At 37.1% G+C, this 19429-nt stretch overlaps 1 protein-coding gene across 1 annotated transcript in view; it reads left to right on the forward strand.

Moving 5' to 3' along the window:
- The first annotated feature begins 777 nt into the window (after positions 1 to 777).
- Positions 778 to 19429, forward strand: part of GABRA6 (gamma-aminobutyric acid type A receptor subunit alpha6) — a 34205-nt gene continuing 15553 nt past the window's right edge. Inside the window, exons 1-7 of the mRNA XM_069969730.1 lie at positions 778 to 850; positions 1081 to 1148; positions 2933 to 3153; positions 5527 to 5609; positions 8050 to 8193; positions 13290 to 13442; positions 14036 to 14289. Of these exons, the coding sequence (XP_069825831.1) occupies positions 1146 to 1148; positions 2933 to 3153; positions 5527 to 5609; positions 8050 to 8193; positions 13290 to 13442; positions 14036 to 14289 (858 nt within the window). The 5' untranslated portion in view covers positions 778 to 850; positions 1081 to 1145. The remainder of the gene's footprint in view (positions 851 to 1080; positions 1149 to 2932; positions 3154 to 5526; positions 5610 to 8049; positions 8194 to 13289; positions 13443 to 14035; positions 14290 to 19429) is intronic.

The following is a 19429-nucleotide window of genomic DNA, read 5'->3' on the forward strand; positions in this document are numbered from 1 at the left end:
TAATGTAATTTTGAAAATAATTTTATTACATGTAGAATTATAGAAAATGCTGCAATTATATCAATTACATTATTTGATATCCAATGCCCTGTAAATGTTCAGTTGTGATTTATTTTGTTTCGTATTACAATGAGAAGGCAACATATTGTAATACTGACATATGAATCTATTTCAATACACATGACCAGAGCAAGGGCCATTTCTTTATCAGCGAGATACCGTGGCTTGTCCAGATTCCTAACGGGTCCCTGCTAATTCTGTGCCAAAACTAGCTGTGGATATCTTCCTTTTAATCTCCCATAATGCCTCATTCGATTATTGTCAATGCTCTCCAACCGTGTACTGTCCCTTCAAACATCTAATTCCCTCAGCTGAGCAAGTCAGTTGAGTCTTTGCCTTGAAAGGGAAATCAAAGAGCAAAAGGGGGAGAAAGCCTCCATCTGTACTGCACAGTTCTTCGTCAAAATTTAGATGGATTATTGAAAAGGAAAACCTATGGCATTTGAAGCTTGCCACGGGTGACTGGGCAGAGAGATTTTACTGGACATTTTTTAAGCACCGAGGCATGGCTTGGCTGATCTTCTGGATATACTGCATTGCCTTATGGTAAGTAAAAACATTAACCTAAGATACATATGATTCATATACTGACAGTACAGATTTGCATATATAGCCATTGTAACGAAACTTATATGAATGCACATCTAAATATACTGCATAAATGTTCGCAGGACAAATAAAGGTTTTGGAGACTCTTCTGCCAATGATATATTTTACTCTGAAAATATAACACGCATTTTGGATAGATTACTAGATGGCTATGACAACAGACTACGTCCTGGATTTGGAGGTAATTTCTCTTTATGTGATATAAGCAGATATACTTATGTAACTGTGTAAGTTCCTGAATGAAAACTGCAATAGTGATGTAAACAGAATAAGATAGATAGATAGATAGATAGATAGATAGATAGTTTTTTTTTTCTCAACATATTTGTTTTTTATTACCTTACCCTCAGTTTGTAGAAATAAACTTATTTCCTTTAAGCTCTGATAAAACTGTACAAACTATTCTTTCAGGTCGTGTAACTGAAGTCAAAACGGATATCTATGTAACAAGCTTTGGTCCGGTTTCGGATGTTGAAATGGTAAGTTATATTGAATTTAATAGAATCTATCTTGTTATACATACTTGTAGTTACTGGGATCTTCTATTGTGTTACAATACATCAGCAATGCTTAAGCAAACTGATTAGAACAGATTACTCTAATCTTCTTGTCTGTATATGCTACAGAAGGTATCCGTGCCCTATTTATTACAAATGTTATACACTCACACAAAAATATATATCATCATAAAACAATAGATAAGTTAGGTTGTGTAGAATAGCTAAAATTTATTAGAAACCTAAAGTTTTCAAAGTCATTTATGAAGGCTCTATCGATGATGTAATAAAATTATGTCCAACTTGAAATTTATATTACGTGTTTGTTTACTAATGAACCTGCCTCGTCTCCAGTTATGACATTTTCAAATACTATTGAAACACCCTATCTTTAATATTCAAGAAGATAAAATGAATGTCTTTAAATATATACTGTATAACCTGTTCATAAATAAAATACTTAAGAGTTCTGTATCCAGTTAAGTTGTGTTGGGATCACTGGTATTAGTAGTTTACAATATGAATTAAAAAGTAAACATTGACAAAAAGGAATAATTTTGTCATGAGATAAGTCATTTTTGAGATCTACCATACTCAAGGATGACATGGATGCAAGTTACTATAGGAACTAGTAAAGGCAAGGATCTATAAGGCACACGTTTATGACCAGCCAACAGAATTTGTGTTGTATTGATTGTAGTAAAAAAAAAAAAAATTTTTTTTTTTTTTTTTTTTTTTTAAATGCTGATCATTCATAAGGGAAAGCACAAAAAGAAAAAAACATGTTCAATATATTTTGGCCATTAGGTTAGTGAAAAGGCAAAAAGTAAAACACAAAAAAATGTATGTACAACCAAGGAGGATCCTAAAAAGATGTATGATGTTAGAACTAATACATTCTCTGATGTTTAATGATAAAAGAAGTTTCAAAGAAGTGTATAAAAGGATAAGTTCATTCCCTAAAAATAATGTTCAATTTCTATGATGACAAATTAAGCACAAAAGGTAAGTTATGTTGCTAGGTATTCTAGAATGTTTCACAAAGAAGGCTTCAAGGAAAACTGGCATAGATTGCTGCCAAAAGGAAGTCATTGTAAAGAGTTCCGATGGACTTCTGGAATAAACAAACAACCAATACAAAGACTGTCAAAGTGCATCAGCAGTAGCAAAAAAAAAAAAAAAATCTGGTCAAAACATCAGGCTGCATCGGCACTGAGGACAGTTTGGTAGAAGAAATAAGTAAAGTACAAGTTCTCTAGTGAAGAACAAAAGTAATAGGTTGGATGCATCTTTTCAACACATATATATTTTTTGTTTATGTTTTGTTTTTTCCATTACCTTTTTGAATCATTTTGTGCAATAGGTTATAATTAATTACATTACTAAATTGATTTTAAAATCAATAGTTATCAAAGTAGTACATATAAGTATTAAGCTCCCTTATTCTTTTTGGCAATTTTTACATAGTATTTTCAAAGAGTTATATATTTGCATATAATTATTCTACAGGTTTTCTGCTAATTTGCCTTAGAACATTCAAGCCATTTAGTACTGCTTGATTAAGTTTTTGTTCAGCGAGACGTTAAGTAAAAGACTCATTCCCCCTCCCCCTGCAGTAGCTTTTTTAAGTAACTGCTTAATGGTAATAGGATTAAAATCATTAAGCAGTGACAGAAGTGTGGCTAACATGCTAGTTAAGTTGTCTATTAAATTACTGGATCTGGTGTTTTGGCCTGAAACCTTTAATGGTCTTAATTTTCCTCTAGGAATATACAATGGATGTTTTTTTTCGACAGACGTGGATTGATGAGCGACTTAAATTTGACGGCCCACCAGAAATACTTAGATTAAATAATTTAATGGTCAGTAAGATTTGGACTCCCGATACTTTTTTCAGAAATGGGAAGAGGTCAATCTCTCACAATATGACCACCCCTAATAAACTTTTCAGAATCATGCAGAATGGGACAATCCTCTACACAATGAGGTGAGGAAATCACATTTGAAACAACTTTTTTTAAGTCTGCGATGAAATAGTTTCTACATTTTTAAAATGCATTTTAAAAATTGTTTCCGTATGACATTTTCACGTGGTATATACTAAATCACCCATAAATGTCAAACCCTAACAGGATGTAAAAATTTAGTTGACCTTGATAATGAGTGTTAAAAAAATGAGTCAAAATAGGTCATCTGGAAAATTGTAATCTTGTAGACCACCAACTATGTCATTTTACAAAGGGGGGTGTTTAGATAAAATGATGAGAATTAGTTATGATAGGAGTAATAAGTAATGGTGCTCCACTGAACCGTGCAAGCCACAGGACAATCAAGCCACTTAACTCTTCATGGCCACAAATGCCCTCCAGTTATTATTCACTATAAAGAGGTTGTTTTAAATAAATAAAGTACTATATATATATATATATATATATATATATATATATATATATATTATTATATTATATTTTACCACTGCCCCCCCTCCTTGAGTTATCTATTTAATGAAGCAAGAACCTAGAAAGTTTATTAAGAGCAGGCATCTTAAATTAATAGGATAATTTACAATAGAGTTGGCAGAACTCAAAACCTGATGGCTTGGCCGTTCTGCCGTTCTTATGAATATTTCCCTAGAAGACCTATGACTGTAATTCTGGACTTTCCCAGGCTGCAGACAAAAGCAATCAATGGACGAGCCATCAGGTTCGGGTTCATCCAAATTTACTTTAAGTTTACTCATCTCTGTTGTGGGTTGTGGTATGTCACTTACCCATCCAAATAGAGAAAATTTCAGATTTTCTAGATATTGGAGATTTTTAAGATTTACTCATACATTTAAATGGGTATTCCCATCTCAAACATTTATTATTGCATATTCAAAAAGTATGCCATGTCTAATAGATCCAGGTCTAGACAGTTGTTTGTAGAATGGGGAGCCCCCAGTACTATCTGAGCCTGATCCCCTAGCTCATGCTGTTTCTGAAATTGTCATTTACAACAATTAGACATCCTATTTGGGTGTTTTTAGAAAGCAAGCCACCTCTTGCCACCAATGTTTAGGAACATCACTAGAAGAAACTGGTTAGACATATCAGTACGGGCTTAGAAATTACAAATTGGAGCGGATTCTATTTGTACCCATATGCCGTGCGGTTGTTGTTTTTAGTCACTTTTAGGCTATGTTCACACAATATTTTTTTAAATGAAAATATCTCAGTAGATAATGAGCGTAATAACACTTTAGGTTAATTTACAAATCACTTTAAATCTACAAAAAATAGTATTAATAAAAATGAAAGGTCTTCCTGTTACAAAGAAGACCAACATAGCTTCAGAGACTAAAAAATAAAAAAGATGTTAGGCAATGCAAACAATTTTGGCACAACAAAAATTATATGTGGTTTGTATCACTATTATCTTACTGACCTTCAAATTAAATTTACCATGTTTTTACAGCCCCACATTTTAACAAGTTGTTTTTGTTTAGTTTCCCAATACATTATATGATAAAATGAATGGTGTTAATAAAAAAAAAAAAGCTACTTTCTGAAAAAAATAACTAAATTGATCAAACTTGGGCAATCTTCACTTTCCCTCTTTCCTATTTAGCCAACATGATTAGGGTAAATGGGGTCCCCTTTTGTAGTAATTGTTAGGGTATGGGATATTATTAGCTATACGACTACAGTCTGTATACTCATACATGTACTTCTTTTTTATGTCAAGCAACCTAAAGGCTAACCCTTGTGATGCCATAAAAATATACAAAAATCCTATAGATGCACTCACCAATCCCCCATCGATTGACACCTTTCCTACTTGTCTATACTGCAGTTAGCCCCAGAATTAAACTTTTAAAAATGATCTCCCAGCATGCACTGTACCTCAGAGCCAACTGTTGGGTATCTATCTATCCATCGATCCATCTACATAGATAGATTAGATAGAGAAAGAGATGAAACAACAGTGCCTCCTTTTCCCTCTACTACTCAGGAGAGGCTGTTGATCCCCCGAAGAGCTGTTACAGCTTGCCTGGCAACAGAACATCATGTGCTCTGTGTCTCAGAAAGGAGAGGGAGGACAAAGGAGTTGAGACAGAGTGGACCAGGAAGTGAGGATTTTCAGCAGCTTTAGGGTGTAATTTAGGATGTTGTCGCAAGATAAAATTTTATCCCCTATCAACAGGAAATAGATGAAACATAACTATGGTCTAACAAACACACTGGTTCTTCATTCGCCCAAGGTACAAGGGAGCTGCATCTTAGTGATCGATTGATGTGCAAACAATTGAACCCCCCTCAATTATTATTCTATAAATGCTACTAATGTAATGCTATTAATCATTATATCTTTATTTCAGGTTGACTATTAAAGCAGAATGTCCAATGCGGCTAATGAATTTTCCCATGGACGGACATGCATGCCCCCTGAAATTTGGCAGTTGTAAGTGAAATGGATATATCTAATGTGAGAACTTTAGACTATGATTTTTTTGGATACTTTATATGGCTATGTTCACACAACGTTTTTTCAGCTCAGTTTAAAAGGACGTCCGTTATTTTGAGTCTAAAATAACGAATGTTATTTAGCAGTCTGGTCTCTGGTGTTTGCACATTATTTTAGTTTGGGTTACTAATTGAACTTTGGGTGTGTCTGAATTGAAAAGTCCATTGAATTTAATAGGAAAAAATAGGAAAACTGCACAAGAGATAAATATTGTGTCTCAGGAAGCCACGTATGTCATATACACTCTCGCAAGGGTGCCATTATAGTACTTGAATATCTGTATAGCACTTTTTTTTTACTTTTATACAGAAATACACTAGAGGTTTATTTGACACTAAGGTTGAGAAAACTTTTGTGGTTTCTATTTTCTTTCTGGCGTTTTTGTTCTGTGCACCCTTTACTCTCCTATGCCTTATCTATCTATCTACCTATCAATCTACCTATCTATCTTTTGCCCTAATATTCGTTTTGGCTTTGCGTTTGTTGAATATCTTCTAAGAACAGCAGCACGACGATTAAAAGGGTTTTGTCACTGACGAGCTGTGTGCACTAGTAACAGTTTCCTTCCTATCTCTCAGCACACTGCCTCATGCGGTCATGTGACCGCTCCTCTTAAAGATATACCAGCGTCACAGGGGGTGGGCTAGTGCAACATCCCTGCTGATTAGATGTGTTCCGGGCATCATGGGAAAGCGTTTTTCCCATCGGGAACACTTCCTGCTTTCTAAAATGGTGGCTGCCATTTTAGAAAGCAAAAAAAAAAATAAAAATCGGAGCGGACTTCCAAAAATTCGAATCCGATCGGACTCAGACTTTTTGAAAAATACGACCCGGATCCCATGCCGGCCGAACCAGTTCGCTCATCACTAATAAAAATGTCCACTGTTTTCAAAAGACGCCTGAAAATAATAATAATGTTCATTATTTTGACGTCCGTGGCAAAAGCGTCCGTTATTCAATACATTGTGTGCATTGGACATCCGTCTTTCCAGTGACTTCAATGCATTGCCACTGCAGTCAGTTAAATCCCGGCAAAAACAGCCGCCATTTTAAATATGAAAATCGGCCATCTTTTCTCTATTTTTGACATTGTGTGAACATAGCCTATTGTTGTATACATGCCAGGGGCTAATGTTTAACCAATTAGTATTTTTTTTCTTTTTCTTAATTTATTCCTAGTTTATTAGTTTATCTAAGCTTTGCTTACACTATAGTCACGGTTTCCGCCTTTACAGGATCAATAGTGGTCTATTGGACACATATAATCATTTATTTTAGAATAGGGCAGCATAACAATATTATGAACGAAGCCTAACTTGATTCCGTCCTTAACATAATGGTATTATAGGTTTTGTTTGCCTAGGATCCTTGGCAGATAAGAAAGATTAGTTTGATTAAATCAGATTAGATTAGTTATAGGCTATGTTTGGGCAATGTTTGGCAAAGGCAGGCATTCCATTATATAGACGGGCGTTATTTTTTTCTTAAGTGAATACATTTTTCCTGTTTATTGATTGATTGATATATGTGCGGAATACTCTGGATCAAAGTGTCCATCTTGGTATATTTGTAGTCTAAAATATCTGTACTTTAATAATGTGTAGTTGGGTGCACAGTTTAAAAAATAAATAAATAAAAAGAAACCACACTACTGTCAAAATCTAACCATTATCCTAATGGAGTTTAATGGAACCTGTCATCAATTTTATTCAGTCTAAGCCATTGGGCAGAATTAAGTCACGATAGGCTCCTCTATTATAACCATTTCAGAAAAGTGAGAGTTTAAAAAACAGCTAGGACCAGAGTGGTCCCAGACAGCCCCTCCCCTCATTGCCAGCACTGGACTCAACAGCACTCTACCTAGTTGTGTATACCTGTCAACTAAGCTAAGCTGTCTGGGGCCACCATAGTGACTATGTGAGCCATACAATAACTGTCTGCTAAACTCTTACATCCTTCCCATACACAAGAACATTTAGTATGGCGGAATATCCATGTATTCCCTATGGGGTGGAATAAGCTGCAGCCAGACTTGGCTGAACCCTCCAAGAATAAAAGGGTTGGGAGGCAATATGCCAGTGTGTGTGTGTGTGTGTGTGTGTGTGTGTGTGTGTGTGTTTGTGTGTGTGTAGCCTGCTTTCTCACATTACAATTCTTGTGAATTTGAATTATTGAAGTAAATTGACAAGCACTATAGGTTCTATTGTGATACTTATAGGGGCATATAAAGTTAATATTAAAGTAAGAGTTCCTAGGCAATAAGAAGTTTAGGATATATACACATAAGACACCATCTGAAGCTTTCCGTTTATGTGTAAATATAGGTAAGTCATAAATATTTTTAGTTATCCTAAAATATTATTTTTCATCCTCACAGATGCCTATCCCAAAAGTGAAATTATTTATACATGGAAAAAGGGTCCTCTGTACTCAGTTGAAGTACCAGAAGAGTCTTCCAGTCTTCTACAATATGATCTGATTGGACAAACGGTTTCCAGTGAAACTTTGAAATCTAATACAGGTAACTGATAATATGTCAATAAACTATTCTTTCTTTTGTTTAGTTTTTTTTTACTTTTAATTTCAGTGCCAAAGTAGCACATACAGTCAGGGCACAAATATAAGATTACAATTTCAGAAAAAGCTCACTGTGTTGAGTACGGGGTAAATCAATTGAGCTACAAAAATACAAATATATGTGTATGTGAAAAATAAAAGAGATAACTGTCGGACAAATTGTCCGGTTGATGGTTATTGAGGATGCATAGGCAATGTAAGCCATTTGCTAAGTCTGCCTTCAAATGTCTAAACCTTATAATCTTAGCATGTTTTGGTTCACTATTAACTAGTTCAATTAAAAGAATAGTTCAGAAGATCAGCTCATTTAGTTCATTATATCACTGGCTCTAAAATTACTGATAAGAACTGACCAGAAACAGACCTGTTCTATCACACTCAGAGCATTTAATGCTGGCTGCTTGGATGAGATATTATTTTGTTAAAATGATGACATTTCATTAGCTATTATTTTTGGTAAAATTAATCACTAATAAAATAAATTGTGTCATACTGAACTCTAAGGCTATGTACACACAACGGTTTTTCATCTCCGTTTAAAATGACATCCGTCATTTTGAGTCTAAAATAACGGACGTTATTTAGCTGCCTGACCTCCCCTTAGTGCATTGACGGGTGTTTGCACATTATTCTAGTTTGGTTACTAATCGGCCGTTGGATGGGGGCTTAATTGAAAAGTCCATTGAATTTAATAGCAAAAGCGGAGACAGAATGGTGACAAAAGGAAAACTGTGTGTGAACTACAAATAAAAAATGTCAGCTGTTTGCAAAAGACGTCCGAAAATCATGATCATGTTCAATGCATTGCATTGCAGTCAGTTAAATCTCGGCAAAAACGGGCGTTATTGTAAATATGAAAATCGGACGCCTTTTTTTAATATTTTTGACGTTGTTCGAACATAGCCTAATACTGATTCTAAAATTAAACTAGATCTAAAATCTAAGTACTTTAATGCTCTTTCTGCTTTTAACCTCTTAAGGACGGAGCAAATTTTCGTTTTGCGTTTTCGTTTTTCCCTTCTTGTGTTTAAAAGGCCAAAGCTCTTGCATTTTTCCACCTAGAAACCCCCATGAGTCCTTATTTGCTGCGTCACTAATTGTACTTTGCAATGACAGGCTGAATTTTTGCATAAAGTACACTGCAAAACCAGGAAAAAATTCAATGTGTGATGAAATTGAAAAAAAAAAAAAAAAACGCATTTCTTTTAATTGGGGGGGGGGGGGGGGGTATTTGTTTTTACGCCATTCGCCCTGGGGTAAAACTGACTTGTTATGCATGTTCCTCAAGTCGTTACGATTACAACGATATAGAACATGAATAACTTTTCTTTTATCTGATGGCTTGTAAAAAATTCAAACCATTGTAAACAAATATATGTTCCTAAAAATTGCTCCATTCTAGAGATGAGCGAACCGCGTTCGGGTTCGAGTTCATCCGAACCCGAACGTTCGGCATTTGATTAGCGGTGGCTGCTGAACTTGGATAAAGCTCAAAGGTTGTCTAAAAAACATGGATACAGCCAATGACTATATCCATGTTTTCCACATAGCCTTAGGGCTTTATCCAACTTGAGCAGCCAATGATCAAGCTGCTTGAGCCGCTAATCAAATGCCGAAAGCTCGGGTTCGGATGGACTCGAGCATGCTCGAGGTTCGCTCATCTCTACTCCATTGCCATACTTATAACGCTTTTGTCTATGGTGCTGTGTGAGGTGTCATTTTTTGCGCAATGATGTGTTCTTTCTATTGGTATCTTGATTGCGCATATGCGACTTTTTGATCACTTTTTATTAAATTTTTTCTGGATTTGATATGACCAAAAATGCGCAATTTTGCACTTTGTGATTTTTTGGGCGCTTACGCTGTTTACCGTGCGAGATCAGGAATGTGATTAATTAATAGTTCGGGCAATTACGGACGCGGCGATACCAAACATGTTTATTTATTTATTTATTTATTTACTTTTATTTAAAACATGGGAAAAGGGGGGTAATTCAAACTTTTATTAGGGGCGTTTTATTGATAACAACACTTTTTTTTTTTTTTTACACTTATACTAGAAGCCCCCCTTTGACAGTTGTATCCTATTACTTAATTAGCGGGCACAGCGATCAGGCCGTGCCCGCTAATAGTCGCGGTCCCGCTCTGAACACCTTTTGCGGACACATGACATACCGGTATATTATGCATCCTCAAAAGGTTAAAACTTAATTGCATTTTCTTTTATCCAAAAACACTGCAGCTAGAACTTAACTGGGAGTCAATAAAGTAATAGGGGATATCATAATCAGATCAGATTTTTTTTTTTTTTTTTTTGTAACGAGCAACTTCTATTGGTGGCAAAATTCCAGAAACAAATGTTGCTAAAAGATTTTTGCATGATCAAGATACCAGGTGGAGTAAACAGTAAAAAGTATAGGTTCCAACATGGCTGTAATTTACAGAAGTGCTTCTCAAACTGTGAGGCGCCCCCTAGTTGTTGGTGAGGCCCAGCTTGGGAGCCAATTTTCACAAAAGTAACTGATCTGCACAGTCCTTTTGCTCTTTGCAAAAATCAAAATTTTGGCAATATTATTAATTTATTTCATACTTTCTGTATTATCTAGAGCTTGGGAGATGGGTGAAAGCTAGCTCTAGCATTATTTTCAGCTTTAAAATGGACTTTCACCACAGATAGTGAGACTCAGGCACCCTCTTGGTCGGTCTGATGAGGCCCAGGCATTGCCTTGGTCTGTTGAGTGAGGCTCCAGTAGAAAAAGTTTGAGAAGCACTGATTTACAGCACTACCTTCTTGGAGTTTCATAGGTGATGGATTATTATGTGACCTATGAACTACCAAACTAAATGTGCCAGGAGAATGAACTAGAACAGTATACTGTATATCACATCCATATAACTGAGCTCAGCAGTGACATCTATGGTGGTTAAAGGTACTGACTCATAGTAAGGGTACATGAGCTAGTGCTGGCAACAAGACTGGAACTCTGGGCTAACAAAATGACTATCACTACAGGAAAGCTGGATTACCATTCTGTTTGTTTCTCACTCTAGGATGAACTGTATGACAGGTGAACCATAAGGAAACAGCTTTATTAGACTGGAAGTTTAACTCTCCTGGGGCCTTAATTCCTTTGTGTTTATGCACCTGGATTGGCACCCTGATTGGTTTTGTGTGGTACAGATGGTCATCCAGTACTCTCCCTTAACTACCATCTTTTCATTTTACAATATGTGAACCCTCAGCCTTAAATTTATGTTATTTGTTTATTTAGAGCTTTTTAAGAAAGTGGGCTAAAATCATGAGAGAGAGAGAGAGAGCTGTCTTATAGATAAGAGCGTACATAATGGTAACAAGCAGCCTGCAGTGTTTGTATATACATGCAGGCTTCAGATAAAGGCTATTTTGTTGGTATCTAGTAAACTATACTATTTAGTAAATACTATTTACCTTTAAAATAACATTTTATAGAGTATTAAGAAAAGTAATAAAATATTAGAAGGGTATTTTGGAAGTGAAAGGAAACTTAGCAGATGAAATAAGAGAGGACCACCTATTCCCCGCTGCCCCCCCCCCCCCCCCCCCCAAGCACGCAAGCACACACACATACATACAAAGACACACACACCTCCCATCAGGACATAGCTTAAAAAAATAAGGGTTAATTGCCTGTAGGGACTGAAGAAGCTAACTGGGAAGATGGAGTGAGCACTTCCCCACTGGCCAAAGTTCTATTCCTGTCTAAGTGAAGGGATATTAAAAGTTCATACAAGGCAATGTTTTGGTTCTCCCAGACCTTTCTCAAGCCAATAAGTCTCTGAGTGAAACGTCCAAAAAGGCCAGTTATTCAGATGCTTCATTCAGAGACCTATTGGCTTGAGAAAGTTCCAGGAGGAATGAAACATTGCCTGTTATATCTTGTGTCCTTAATTTTTCTTTTGCTAGGACAACCCATTTAGGTTCCTCTTTAATGAAGGCCATGTTCATGCCTTGTCTAGATGCAGCAGTTTTTTCATTACATAGTAACCCACAGACTGCAGGAATGTATGAGAGGGAAATGTACAGTAGTTTGGGTGCATAGGAATTTAGATTGTGTCAGTAGCCTATCTAAAGAAAAAAGATTGGTATAAAAATGGATTAATTGTTTCGAGAGCTGATGTGAATAGAGTAGTTCAGTCAATATTTCAGAAGGGATGTTGAAACATTTGTCTTGGGTGGGATATCTGAACTATAAAAAGATTAAAGCTCCTATATTTTTTCAAGTCATTGGGAGACTGTGAATTTTTATAAAAAGAAGTCAGAGGTTCTGGCTGAGAGTCTTATACCACTAACAAGACCCTGGAGACATAAAGAAGGTCGGGGGGGGGGGATCTAAGACAGCAGAGGGATTAGGAAGGGAAAGATGAGTGCCTTAACTACCCCTTGGTCAGAGGAATGGTTATAACTAGTGATGAGCAAATACTGTTCAATGGAATAGATATTCAATCGAATAGTAAGGTATTTAATTTATCGAATATTATCGAATGGTTCGCCAAAAATTCGATAAATATTCGATAAGCGTTCAAACTCCCTACTTCCGTTTTTTTCCTTCAAGTGGTCAAAAAGATGTTTTTCAATAAACGAATACTTGTTCCCATAGACTTTAATGGGATCGAATATTCGAATATCGGGGAGATATTCGTACGAATATTGAATATTCAAATTTTTCACTATTCACTCATCACTAGTTATAACAGAAATCTAAGACTTGCAAGCAAACTATGCATAGCAAACATAGGTCGAGTAAAGCTAACTTTAGGGGCTGCGGGGACCCACATAAATTAGGCATTTGTTACTTTAATTTTGTAAAGATGGCATAGGGAATTGTAATGGGTATTGTTTGTAAAAGGATGCTAGAACTCCAAGTACTTTCTAAACTTGTGCATAGGACCTAACTTATGATCAAATGTGTTTTTATGTGAAGTAACATTACAGGTTTAGATATTAAACCATTATATTCAAGAGTATTAAAATCATTGTGGCTCTATATTTCTCATCAACAGGTGAATATGTTGTAATGACGGTACATTTCCATCTGCAAAGAAAAATGGGCTATTTTGTCATACAAACCTATATCCCTTGCATAATGACCGTCATTCTTTCCCAGGTTTCTTTTTGGATCAACAAGGAATCTGTTCCAGCCAGAACAGTTTTTGGTATGAATTGTGTTTAGTGGAACTTCAATAACATCCATGTCACCATTCATCTGTCATTCATTGCTTGTTTGTTGTAGGTGAATATTCTCAGCAAGTTGTGTTGTTCTATCTCCGAAGGAAAATAGGGTATTACATCATCCATACATACATCCCATGCAGCATGACTGTTGTCTTGTCTCAAGTTGTGTTTTGGATCAACAAGGAATCGGTTCCAGCAAGGACTGTTGCTGGTATGGTGCTTAGACTAGTTTTGTAACTATGCTAAACTTTTTTAAACATTCAAGTGATAAACAGGTTGTTTGATATTAAAAAAATTGGTGTTGTATTCCCGAAACACCACCTTGCTTGTCAATTGCCAGTATCCAGAATTGCAGCCCCATTCTATTAAATGGCAAAAAGTTGCAATATCAGACACAGCCCATAGACATGAAAGGCATTGTTTCTTGAAGAGTGAAGTTTTATTTTATTTAATTATTTTGTTTGTTTGTTTTTCTAATCATAAACAACCTCTTTAGTTTTTTTTTTCATTCTTTTATCTAGTTTTACAATTCTGTATACAATTTTTATTCTGTCATTTTTATTTTGCTTTGAAGGAATTACAACAGTTCTAACAATGACCACTTTAAGTATCAGCGCAAGACACTCTTTCCCAAAGGTGTCCTACGCAACTGCCATGGATTGGTTCATAGCTGTGTGCTTCGCATTTGTCTTCTCCGCACTCATTGAGTTTGCAGCAGTAAATTATTTTACCAATCGAGAGACTCAACAGGCAATAATTAAAGCAGCTAAAGAATCCGCACTAGCAGCTGTGGCCGTAACAGCATCAGATGAAGGAGAAGTAGTGACGGTAAGTTTCCCACCAATTTCATTGTTAGTAAAAGGTTGTAAATGGTGGCAAGTGTTATCAGATGGGGACAAATTTGTTATGACAAGTTTGTCATTTAGATGTTTTTGGCCATCATTATGATTTAAAAAGAGAAAAAAAAGTAGTTTGACAATAAATGGCTTCACCCAACACTAACCATGAGTGAAAAAAAAAAGGTTTTTGTGTTATTCATATTCTCTGAAAAAAAGGACAAAAAAAAGCAAAAATTCTGCCGGGGTATGTAAACTTTTGAGCACAACTGCATTTTCTATATTTGTCTATGTGTAGACACCCATTGGTTCCTATCTTAAGGCTATGTTCACACTACGTAAAAGTACGGACGTTTCTGCCATCGGCAACAACGGCTGTACTTTATGCGTCTGTGAACACTGCCTCTACTTCAATGGGATTCTTTTTTAGTTTTCTGGTCTTTAGATGCAATTCAAGAGCAGAACCTGAAAAAGAAAATGTAAAAATATATAGTTTGATAGTTTATATGTTGACAGAAAGGGTGATACCTATTGTTAGTTTTTACATGATAAACTAAAAAATAATTGTTGATTTGTTAAAAAAATTTTTTAATAAAAAAAAAGTATTAGTATCCTTAGAGGACTTGAGTACAGCTGGTTTCTGCCGTCTCTGACTTTATGATGTACATGTGTGTCACATGCTGGGAAGGAGTTAATTAAGTGATTGAAAATGTTATATTTTGCCATGATGAAAAATTATTAATTCATACAAAAATCAGCAATACTGATAGTAATATGATTAGGAAACACATCTCTATCAGACTAAAAAAATAAGACAGCAAAAAAAAAATAATAATCCTACAACAATGGGGGTTTTACTTTTTAATTTTTTTTTTTTTTTTTTTTAATTTAAACAAATAACTGCCAGAAACATTCTAAGAAGGCATTGTTCTCGCAGTTTACATTTTGTTAGAGGGAAACTAACAGAAAGGTATCTCATTTGCCATTGTGTTCCTTGAGGGCAGGGGTCGCAGATCACTACCCTTTTTAGTATGCTTCTTTGCTTAGCTGTTTAAGGGCAATTGTATAGCCCCCAGTGCACCAAATGCCCTTATTAGCTGTAAGCGTCAGGTATGGCAAAGGCAGTCTGACAAACACGGACAGTGTTTGTCAGACTGCTGACCCCACCCACTGTCCCTGCCTTCTTGCCACAAGACAGTCCTAGGCGACTGCGGACAACCACCAAGGCATTCCCTACTCTCGATACGTGGAACACAAAGCACGGACAGACAGACAAACACAATAAGAAGTGTCAGACAAACCAGGTCAGCAACAATCAGGCGGCGTAGTACAAAAACAGTAAGCAGGAAAATATTTGAGGTCAGGCGCAGAAGGTCAGGAACACAGAGAACAGAGTAAATAAACAGGGAGCTGAGTAGGTGAGTAAACTCTAACAGTCAGCAGGTAAATGAGCAGCCTGCTGCTATTTACCCAGGATCAGAGACTAGGTCCAGCAGCTGATTGTATCAGCCCTGATCCCAGCCCCAAGTTCAGCTGAACAGATCTAGCAGTCCAGTAACCCCTGCACCGCCAGAAGTCTGACAGGCAAGGTGGGTGTGGCTGGTAAATTCAAACACAATTCAGACAGACACAGTGCAAAAAACACTGACAGAGACTAAGCACTTCCTCAGCACGGAGCGAGGAGCGCAAAGTCATATTTCTAACATAAGCATATTAATAAGAAATTGATATATATATATATATATATATATATATATATATATATATATATATAAAATCAGCCATATCCTTTTGATAGGCCGCATTTTCCCTCCTATTGATGACACCTCATTGTCAGGTTATCGACCACCTCTCTGCTCTGAAAGCAGTGATTTGGCTCATATATGTAGATTTATAATTCTCCTTTTGATTCTTTTTTTTTTTTATTATCGCCATTTAGAACCTGCCCTTCTGCAGCATCATTAAAATGGGCAGGTCCCATCCTCTCTGATCTGGCTGTCACAGAGAGGGCAAGGGCTATGTTTCTAGGTCAGTCCATTCTGATGACACTGCAGAGAGGAAGGGTCCTTGATGCTGATGGCATAACAGAGTGGGCAGGGCCGTAATGCACTGATGTGGACAGAGATATGTGACATGATGGCCATTAAGCCCCACTCCTACGACACTGTCTACCAACAATAACATGCATTTTTGAGGGGAGAGACTACCAAGAAATCCTTTATACAGTAAGATATGAAATGTCAAGAATATAAGCTTAAGAATGGTGCTGAGAACTCCTCATATGGAAAGGGGGTAATAATATCACTTTAATGCATTCCATAATTTTACTAGTCTTGGCCGCTGCTGCCTGGCACTGATTGCTAAAGTTGAATTTACTGTCCACCAATACCCTCGTCCTTTTCAAAAGCAGTTTTACCCAGTGTTTTATTATTTGGCACATAGCTGTATTTATTATTTCTATGTCTCAACTGCATAACCTTTCATTTATCCACATTAAACCTCATTTGCCATTTCTCTGCCCAGGCTTCTAGCTTCTCCAAATGCCTACAAGGCCATTAATAAACAAATTAAACATACTGTGCCTAATACTGACCCCTGTGGTACCCCACTTGTAACTATGACCCAATCTGAGTATATTCCTTCAATAACCACACTCTCTTTCTTATCACTCAGTTAACTATTTACTTATATTTTCTTCTAGTCCCAACATCCTCATATTATGGACCAACCTTACTTCTTTTTAAAAAAATCTCAAGTATTCCCATACTTATTAGATACTATACGTCCTGAAGAAAATGTTGTTTTATCTTCAGTCTGACACAGTGCTCTCTGCTGACATCTCTGACCGAGACAGAAACTGTCTAGAGTAGGAGAGGTTTTCTATGAAGATTAATAGAAAACCAAGACAGAGTTCCTGGCTCGGCCAGAGATGTCAGCAGAGAGCACTGTGTCAGACTGAAAATAAAACATTTCCTGTGTGATATATAGTAGCTAATAAGTATGGAAAAACTTGAGATTTTTAAATAGAAGTAAATTACAGATCTATATAACTTTCCGACACCAGTTCATTTGAAAGAAAACGTTTTTCGCTGGACAACCCCTTTAAGGTACTTCAGTATAGCATCTCTTAGAAAATCTTCAATAGATGTTACCCTTACAGGCCTTTAGTTTCCAGGATCCCCTTTTCACTGTTTCTTGAATATTGGTATTACATTAGATATGCGCCATTCCTGTGAAACAGTTCCTTTCATTATAGAATCTTCAAATATAAGGAATAAGGGTCTGTCTAGGCCAGTCTAGATCAGTACTTGCAGTAATTCCTGCAAAAATATGAGATAGATACCATCTGGGCCCAGTGACCTATGGATTTTTAATGTTTCTGAGGCAGTGCCACACTTTTTTTTGTTCTTGTTAGGCAGGTAAGATTCCCTCCACCATTTTACTCACATTTTTTTTGAGGGGGGCAACATTTTTAGTTTTGAGTTTCTTTTAATACATATAGGTGAAGAATATTTTGGGGTTATTCTTTCTTTCTGTCGCAATGATTCTTTCTTTAGCAATTTTTGGTTTCTATTATTAGTTTGATGTTTTTTTTTTTTTTACACAATTTATTCTTCTGCTTATGGTTATTAATTGCTTCCCCACTAATTCTTGTTTTAGTAGTCTGTATACTTGTGTTTTATTATTTATTGCATCCATAACAATCGTAGTTAACCACATCGAATTTTACCTGTTTCTGCTCATTTTATTCCCATAGGGTATGTATTGTTCTCAAGATCGACTTAGGATGCTCTTAAAAATGTCCCATTTTACTTGTGTGCTTTTATTTCTGAGGGTATTGTCTCAATCCATATCACTAATATGCTCTTTTGTTTGATGGAAAATAGCCTTCCTGAAGTTTAATGTTTTGCAGCCCCCTATTAAGTATTTTATTAAGGGATAGATGAAAAATTATGTTGTGGTCACTATTACCTAGGTAACATAGTAACATAGTAACATAGTAAATAAGGTTGAAAGAAGACAAGAGTCCATCAGGTTCAACCTAGGAAAATCCTACTGTGTTGATCCAGGAAGGCGAAAAACCCCTATGGGGCAGAAGACAAACGCCCCACCACAGGGAGAAACTCCCCCCCCCCTCCCCCGACTGCAATGGCAACCAGAACAATCCCCGGATCAACGTATCACCAGAAATCTAATGCCCATAACTTGTAATATTATATTTTTCAATAAAATCATCCAGGCCTCCCTTGAACTTATTTAATGAATCAGCCATGACAACATCATGTGGCAGAGAGTTCCACAGTCTTACCGCTCGTACAGTAAAGAACCCGCGTCGATGCTGATGATGGAATCTTCTTTCCTCTAGACGTAGAGGATGCCCCCTTGTCATTGTTACAGACCTAGGAGTAAAAAGACCACTACAAAGATCTCTGTACTGTCCATTCATATATTTGTACATTGTGATCAGATCGCCCCTAAGACGTCTTTTTTCTAGCGTAAATAACCCCAAGCGTGATAACCTGTCCTGGTACTGTAACCCACCCATTCCCTTAACCCCTTGCCGCAAAATGACGTTTGGGGAACGTCATGTAAAGTAGGTACTTAATGCAACATGACGTTCCCCAAACGTCATGTTGTTCCTGCCTCCCCCCGCAGCCCGTAAGTGAGATCGGGCAGCGGGAGGAGGCAGTATCACACCACATCCTCCCGCTGCCTCTGCCTGGAGGGGAGCCGCGCTCCCCCCGGGCAGTTAACCCCATAAACGCCGCGGTCGATGCGACCGCAGCGTCTATGGGGGAGATGTGGTGTTCGCCGCTGATCGGGCGGCGGGAGGAGGCTGCTGGACGTTGCCTCCTCCCGCCGCCACTGTCACAGTGTCCCCTGGCCCCCCTTCCCCTGCCGCCGGTACCGGAGATCGCCGATATCAACATTATACCGGCAATCTCCGGTACCGGCGCCGCCGACAGCTTTCATCTCCCCCCACCGTGGATTCACGGTGGGGGGAGATGAAAATGTAATAATCAGACCCCAGATCAGCCCCCCTAGTGCCCCGATCACTAACCCGCTCCCTCCCCGGGCGGCCATCAGATCCAAGATGGCCGCCCCCATCCCTGCGAATAAACGATGTTTGT

Source organism: Dendropsophus ebraccatus, chromosome 1, assembly GCF_027789765.1.
Source record: "Dendropsophus ebraccatus isolate aDenEbr1 chromosome 1, aDenEbr1.pat, whole genome shotgun sequence".
In the NCBI taxonomy this organism is placed as follows: Eukaryota; Metazoa; Chordata; class Amphibia; order Anura; family Hylidae; genus Dendropsophus; species Dendropsophus ebraccatus.